Consider the following 8,896-nt stretch of genomic DNA (forward strand, 5'->3'; position numbering starts at 1 on the left):
TGCTCAAAATTTTTCTATGCCATAATTTTTTTGAGCAGTGTATATATATATATATATATATATTAATTACATATTATATATAATTATATAATTATATAATTATATATATATATATATCTTCTTTTATCTAAATCTTGAAGAATTGATAGTTTTTTAAATGATTTGTTTCTAAGCGATTGAAAATGAAGGATTTTATAGGAAGAAAAGCAGAGTACGGAAGCACGTGCAGAAGAATTGGAGTCTCGCGTTGGCAGCCTCGAACACATGAATCTGTTAGCTAGAGGTCGTAGCCTCGAACGAGCATCGCCGCCGCTGAGTGGGCGGTCTACACCAAAATCGCATCATAGTCCAAGCAGGGATTATTTGCATAAGTACCACACCGTTAGTAATCACGTAAATGCAATAATTGTTATTTATATTAGTTTGATTACATAGAGTATGAGCAAAGTGAGTCAAGTTGTTTATAATATATTTCTGTATTTTTTTTTTTCACGTAGGCACCTGCGTCAATGTCTCCGGCGCATTTACATCAATATGCTGCTTCCTTAGCTAGTCCGGGCCAACTATCAGAATCTCTTCCTGCTAGCCAGGTTAGCTAGTAACTTGATTTAATTATTATTAGATTAAAAGGGGAAGGGACAAGAGGTTTGTATTTAAATTAAAGGTAAAATTTGCGAATTTACTTTAAGGAAAGGAATAAATGAACACAGTTGTCCGTTTAGGTGTTATTTACAACTATGCTCCTATCTGATAGTGTATTTGATTTGTTGACTCGACCCGATTCAAATCAATAGTCTGTTCTTTTTAGCTGAGTTTTTTGAACAGTTTAGCTCTTCTTTTACAGCTAAAAAGAATAGACCGAATCGGAGTCAGATCAATAAATCGAATACGCTATGATGAAATGGAGAAAATTAATTTGTAATACAAAATTTATACCATATGAAACATGTAAGTGTTTTTGTCACTAAAGATAGGTCCGAAAGTTTCGAGTGTTTCGCATAATTCCCTGACTTCTAAGGAAGCAATGTGCTGTTTTCTGATCTAGTTTTTCTCAGGACACTTTGCTCTACAGATTGAAATTAAAATATACTAGAAATTATGTTATTATAAAATGGTAACAACATAAACATAAAATTCTAATTTTTGCGTAAAAATTGACGTTATTTATGCAGTAAATAACACTTAAATGAAAAATTATGTTTATTTGTTTTTTTCCTTAAAATAAGTTCCAAAATATCCCACACATATTTTATAAGAAATGGGTTTTGGTCAATTTACTGCAATTTTTGATATTTTGTATTAATTTAGTATTTATGACAAGTTGATTAAAAATACTCACAAAGTTTGAAATGCCTTCGCTTTTACTCTTGGACTTTTAAAAGATCTTTATATCTCATACAGAAAAATAAATCTTTTTCACAAACATTAGTTATAAACTATAATTTATCACAAAAAAATATCCTAGACTTAATATTATGAAAGAAAGATCACATTTTTTAATATTCCGAAAAATCGCAATATAAAAATTATTTTATTTGCATTTATTTTTTTGCTAATTTTTAAATAATTTCATGTTATTTGAAAAGCTTTATTTTCTAATTGCAAGAAGCATTGAGTTTCCAAAAATTAAATATTTGATTTTATGTTTGTGTGTTCTAAATATGCTTTTTTAAACATTAAAAAAATTATTTGAAAATCGGCAGAAACTAATAAAGTAAATGCAAATAACAAAAAATTTTTTCCAACATGTTTTACAATATATCATGTATTATACTGATAATTTTTTTATAAATATTATTGGAATATTGACAAAACATGATATTTTTTTTCAATTAGGTTTGGGATATTTTTTTCGTAATATATTATACAGTGTTTATAACTAATGTTTGTGAAAAAAATTTATTTTGACTATATTCTTCCATTTAAGATGTAAAGAACTTTTAAAGGAACTTGGAGTAAAGCATTTCATAAAGACTTTTAATTAACTTGATGCGGACTACAAAATACTAAAATTTAAAACAAAGCAATCAAAATCTATTTTCTATAAAATGTGTAAGGAATACTTTCCATCAATTTAATTATACAAATTTACTATTTTTTCTTATGCAAACAATTTTTTTAATATGATTTCTAATAAAATAGTTTTAAAATAATTTTAATTGAAATATTGATATCTAATGTAATATAATTTTTTGTAAAAAAAAATTCTTTAAATTTTAATGTATTAGAAAATAGAACTGGTAGAAGAAAAATGAAAATCTTTCGCTTATTAACATAGATAATAATTTGATAATACATTATAATAATGTATTGCATTATAATACTATGAAATTATATTCATTATTTTATACATATGATGTCTTAATGAATGTCTTCTTAATGACAGATTGTTTGATCAATATTAAATCAATTTTTTTTTAAATAAAAATCTTGAGGAATTGATGATTTATAAGTGATTGAAAAAAGAAAAGTTTTAGCTAAGTAAACTTTGAGAAGTTAAATATATATATTATAAAATATTGTTCTTAATTTTAAGTAATAACATTGCACTTAATTTTAAGTAATATTTAATTTCATGAAATGTTAATTTGAAGCCTAATTACAAAAATATGTGATGTAAAAAATTGGAAAGTTGATGTAGAAAATTGCAATACATGATATTCTTTCGTGACTTTTTTTACTTGAAAAAAATCAACTCAAAATTGATCAAAGATTCTATTATTAAAAAAATTTTGATAAATACTACGTACAAATTATATACAAAAATGAAAGAATAGTTCTCATTTGTAACAGTTGCAGTTATCGGGAGAGGAACTGCATTCGGTTAGCGAAAGAGATAGTGGTGGTGTAGGAAGTGGTAGCGATGCAGCATCTCCTTTAACAGCCAGGTCTCTGAGATTGGAACGAGTTGTTCAAGCACTAGCCCATAGTCAGGAGGAACTTAGAAGGTATATTTTCTATTTTGTTAAGAAGAAAATTCTGATTTCAAAATCTATTTATTTTTTATATCTGAGTGAATATATTCGTTTTTATTTATAACGTTAATTACTTTCGATACTTTGGCAATTGCACAATAAGTATAAAAAATGAAAATATCAATTATATAGGTCTATAAATCTTTATACAAAGGACGTACGATTGTAATGTGGGGAAACCTTAATCTCTTTACATCTATTACATCTTAATTATATGATATAGAGATGATATTAGCCGAAGTTTAGTGTCATCTCTTAAATTAGTATCTTTTCATTGTTTGTGCTATCAGACGTACCGGACAGAGCGGATTTCCGAGTGGTGGTTTCCCCACGCACAGGTTAATTAATGATATTAATATTGCATGTAAATCACATTATTATATGCCTCTGTGCACGACGCATTTGAATGGCTCTTGCGGGCATGAGACGAGTGACTTTGAAATCAGACCAGTCGTGTTAATGGTAATTTGTTTATAGTTCAAATAACTACATCATTTATTAGACATCTTCAGATATATAAAAATATAGCATGCAAAGTATCACTTATATGCCCGCAATATCGATTCTCGAGCACAATGGCACGGAAATGTTCAATAATTCGAATAGACACCCGAAAATCCCAGAAGAGACTGATACTAACCTGTTTTCATATCTATCATATTTTCGAGCCTGTCCAGTTTTTTACAGCAATATGATGCCTAGTAATTATTCTGCATGTAAAAGTATGAAGATAAAATTATCGAAAAATTAATGCTTTATGAAATATTTTATACATTTTAACATAAAATATGAAAAATAATCTCCTAAACTATTATTGATTTCTTGATAATTGTTACTTAATATCTTTAAATACATTTAAAGGCATTAGGGCTCATCAAGAATAAATCCACATTAGTGAAGTAAAACCTATGCGAGCCGACATGGATGTTGGTGTATAATAATTTTTACAATATCCAATCACACGCAAACTGCGCGCCACATATTTGTTGGTCTTAAAATACAGTTTATTACATGAGGCCGGAATCCATCATTAATATCTTTATGCACAGAATAATAAGATAAATTGATTGGTGCAAAGAAAACAGTTGCTTTTAAAATGTGTAATTTGCAATATGTAATTACAATTTTTTTAAAGTAATTAAGTGTTCTCTTTAGATCAATTTATCCTATTATTTTGTGCATAAAAATATCAAAATAAAATTTAAAAAAAACAATTACAACAATTTGCGTGATATTTTATATTTGCTTAATATTGCTTAATATTTATGCTTAATATTTAATTCAAATATGTCAGAAAATATAAAATATCTTATAAATTGTTGATTTTTAATATCTCTACTTTAATATTTATATATGCAGAATAACTAGAGAAATTATCTTATATAATAAAATCATATTATTTTATTTTAAAAAATAATCTTTATATGATCTTGAAAAATCGACTTTTTTTTTAATTAATTTTATCATTATTTGTCCCCTTTCAGACTTTACAACTTTTGTCTAAAACATTTTTCCATATCTTTTATACTTTTTAAGTCAATACATTTCGATGCGAAAGTTAAAATAGGATACTACAGAACATGAATTTTGTTATATTATGTTGTTTCAGTCTTTTTTCTCTATCTTTATAATCAACATACCTCTATAATAATTTTATCTTATAAAGAATAAACAGTTATCAATATTGCAATGTGCAAATATTGCGTATTGTAGAATTTCCTTTATATATTTATTTGTTAACGTTATTTCTTAAAATTTATTTAGATGTGCTTATGTTTTTTTGTTAATTTTATTTTAATTTTTTATTACTTAAACTATTAACTATTATTAATATTAAATTAAAATTATTTTAATAATAATTATTATTAGTTAATTAAAATTAATTATTAATTTTTTGTTAGTTAAATGCGCTATTTAAAATTGGACAGGTTTTGATATATACGTATGTATTATATGTATACATATGTGAAGCCATCATGTGTAATTGCATCACAATTCACTTGAGTCTGTGAGTTTCTTCCTTTGAGTATAATATAATCAAGAAAGAAAGAAAGGAAAACGTTTTTTATAAGATATGATATAAACACTTATATAAAAATAATACTTACATGTCTCAAAATCAGCTATCTTTACAATAATAATTAATTCTTTAGCCAATTTTAAATTGATTTTTGTTAAAATGAAAATATCGAGATAAATATCGAGATAGCATCTTTCTCTTACTCTCTCTCGCTATTCTCCGTCCTCCCATTTTTTTCTTTTCCCTTCCTCTCTTTCTCTCTCTTTTCTACTCTTTCTCCTTCCTCCTCCCACTCCTCTCCTCTACTCCCCCTTGCCATTTCTCTTTCTTCCTCCTCTCTGTGTCTCTCTTTCCTTCCTCCTTTTTCTTTCTCTTTCCTTTTCTCCTTCTCTCTTTTCTTCTATCCTTTCACCCCCTCTCTCTTCCTCTCTTTTTCTTTCTTCCCTTTTCTCCTTCTTTCTTCGTCTTCTCTTTTCTTCTTCCCTTTTTCTCACTTTCCTTCCCTTTTCTTCTTTTCTTTCTCCTTTTCTTTCTCCTTTCTTTCCTTCTTTTTTCTCCTTCCTATCTTATTCATATTTACATAGGTCACGTCTCAAAACTACTAATTATCCTTTTAATGACAGATTCTTTGATTAATTTAAAGTTAAATTATAATTTATAATTTCTGATTTATAAGTAATCAGAAGAAACATTTTTGTAAAAAAAATTTTTTTAAAGGCAAGTGGATAACAAAATGTATTTTTCAGTTAATTTCAGGTAGAATTTATTTAAATATTCTGTTTAAATAAATTCTTAAAAATTTTAAAAACATGAAATTTTCAAGGGATTATCATTGAAAATGAAGGATTTTCATATAATTGTATTAGAGAAACTTTTGAAAGGACGATGGATAAAATAACCAAATATTTACCTAAGCGATGGAACCTTTTTTATGTATGTTTTCTTATGTTTTTTGATGTGTTGAATCATTTGCAAACGTTAATTTTAAACTGATATGATGGGAAAGCGTTGAAAACCACATTTAAAGTAGCAGTTTCGTCGAAATCTGAACAAAAATTCAAAAATACATAATACTTTCTTATTTTCTTTTTCTCTTTCTATCACCTTCTATCTTACTTCTTCACTCTTACTTAATCTTCCATCATTAATTCTGACATCACCTAATCTTACTTACATCAGCTCAATCTAATATCACCCAACCTGCCCCAAACTATTCCACTCTTAGCATGACCTAGGACCAATAACGGGCGTGCGCGCGCGTGTGTGTGTGTATGCGTATATGTGTTTAAAAACTTCGTTATAAATTATCACTATGTAGTTTAGTTGTCAGAGTCATCATCATCATCATCATAATATCCTTCAATATTGAAGTAATTGTCTAGATACCCTGCTGGTTCTTCACTTCTAAGGGGCTGTCTATAATACATCGTATGTCAGATCGTAAGCCGTAAATCGTAAGAATTGACCAATCACAGCTGAATGTAAAAGAAATATTTGACTATGATTGGTCAATTCTTAGTTAGTATGATATGAGTAGTGACTAACGGCTTATTGTAGAAAGCCCCTAAGTATCAAGCATAAAACAAATACGTTCCATATAATGGTAGCAATATGCGAACAGCAACCAACTACTCGATTTCCTATTTTACAGTTGCATGACGAATGACCAATGATAGGCTGAAAGTCAGAAAAACTTTTATTAATAAGGACATAGGAAAAATAGTACATAACATAAGAACATAGGTCATGCTAAAAGTGGAATAGTTTGGGGCAGGTTGGGTGATGTTAGATTAAGCTGGATAAGATTAGGTAATGTCAGAATGGATAATGTTAAATTAAGTAAGAGTACAGGAGTGGGATAGAAGGTGATAGAAAGAGAAAAAGAAGATAAGAAAGTATTACGTATTCTTGAATTTTTGTTCAAATTTCGACGAAACTGCTACTTTAAATGTAATTTTCAATACTTTTCCATCATGTCATTTAAAATTAACGTTTGCAAATAATTAAACACATATAAAAACATAAGAAAACATGCATAAAATAAGTTCCATCGCATAGGCAAATATTTGGTTATTTTACCCATCGTTTTTTTACTTTTAAATTTATATTTTATCTCTTTAGAGAAGACAATATTGTTTCTTTGATCATTTTTTCGTGATTATATAAAATGTCAATCAGCATTGTCAATATATGTATGACATACACATACGTGACCTCTGTCCAGTTGGCCCCCCACCACGCGGGAATCAAAAAACAAATATCTCAGAATTAAGAGCTATTTATAAGTTCTCAAATCCAGCAAGTTAAAAATTTTGAACTCGTCTGCCTTAGCAGGAATTTTGATTTAAAGATGGGGGAAGAACTGAGTAAACTACTCAGTTCCTCATCCTTTAAAATTAACAACAGAAAATCTCTTATGGGCACATAATTTTTTCTCGCAGCTTTTTATGAACACTTAAATCAATGCAGTTTTGATTTTTAAGCTCCATCTCTTATCCTCGAAACAACCCCAAAACTAGTATATACGCTGAAAAGGTAACTCGTATAAAATAGCATTAAATCTACAATTGCTTTAAATCATATACTTCTAACATTAATGTGCTATAAAAATATATAAAACTTTTTGAGCTATAACTCTTTAGCAGGGAAACCATCTCTTGCGTTCGGCACTCAAGAAAAAACAATGCTTGAAGATAGAAAATAAGTCATTTTATGATGAAAAATTATCTGCTGATTTATGAGTTCTAGAAATATACGTAAACCGATTTTTAAGCTGCAATCCTTTAATAGGGAAACCACCCCTTATGATCGGCACTTAAGAGAGAATTACGCTTAAAAATACAAAAAATAAATCATTTCATGAAAAACGAAAAGTTATCTGATGAGTGTCGAATGCAAGGGAGCTAAGGAATTGCAGCTCAAAAATCGGTTAATGTATATATGTTGCGAGAGATCATAAATCATCACATAATTTTCTATCATGAAATTTTTTTCTATCGATCTTCAAGCATAGTTCTTTCTTGCTTGCTGAACACTAGGGATGGTTTCCCTTTTGAAGGATTATAGCTCAAAATGAATTATACATTTTTGTAGCACATTAATGCGGAAGTATATATGGTTTAAAGACATTGTAGATTTAATCAAAAGACACGGTAATGTCTCGATAGATCGATCTCGTTAGTAGACTTGTCACGAGACATTACCGTGTCTTTTGATTAAATTTACAATTCCTTTAAACCATATATTTCCGCATTAATGTGCTACAAAAATGTATAATACTTTTTGAGCTATAATCCTTCAGCAAGGAAACCATTCCTTGCGTTCAGCAATTAAGAAAGAACTATGCTTGAAGATCGATAGAAAAAAATTTCATGATAGAAAATTATGCGATGATTTGTGATCTCTCGCAACATATATGTATACATTAACCGATTTTTGAGCTGCAATTCCTTAGCGGGAATATATATGTATATACAGGGTGTCCTATTTTGAAACTTCCACGCGATTATCTCAGAAAGAAGGCGTTTATCGAAAAAATGTTTTAGACAAAAGTTGTAGGGTTTCGGAGGGGACATAAGATGATAACATTGGTTTGACCCTAAGTGGCGTCGTCAAAGTCAGGACAACGTCACTTTGAATTTTTTAAATGGAACCCCCAATTTTTCATTACATGTTCTTATAGCACGTCTCGAGAACTTTCCAAAACACATAAATAAATATTTTTTATGAAATAAATCTTGAGTTATGAAGCTTGAAAATTGGAGTACTGTCGGCATTAGCATCATCCAAGGTATCCAAACACTAGCTAAAGATGGCCAAGGTCGTTGGTCTTTATCAATGTCATGATCCTGAACAACATTCAAAAGATCGGAAGAGCACACGTCTGAACTCCAGTCACTTA

General features: G+C 28.6%; 1 protein-coding gene across 15 annotated transcripts in view; it reads left to right on the forward strand.

The window, feature by feature from the left end:
- The window catches only part of LOC105450906 (liprin-alpha-1), a 45,552-nt gene that overhangs the window by 20,887 nt on the left and 15,769 nt on the right, over nt 1-8,896 (forward strand). For 7 of the 15 annotated variants that reach the window (XM_011691013.1, XM_011691022.1, XM_011691024.1 and 4 more), the window contains 4 exons: nt 199-393; nt 498-590; nt 2,794-2,948; nt 3,266-3,313. In XM_011691013.1, coding sequence (XP_011689315.1) covers nt 199-393; nt 498-590; nt 2,794-2,948; nt 3,266-3,313 — 491 coding nt within the window. The remainder of the gene's footprint in view (nt 1-198; nt 394-497; nt 591-2,793; nt 2,949-3,265; nt 3,314-8,896) is intronic. The other 8 variants (XM_011691020.1, XM_011691021.1, XM_011691026.1 and 5 more) reach the window with 3 other exon arrangements.

This window comes from Wasmannia auropunctata, unplaced genomic scaffold (genome assembly GCF_000956235.1).
Source record: "Wasmannia auropunctata unplaced genomic scaffold, wasmannia.A_1.0 LD336053.1, whole genome shotgun sequence".
NCBI lineage: Eukaryota > Metazoa > Arthropoda > Insecta > Hymenoptera > Formicidae > Wasmannia > Wasmannia auropunctata.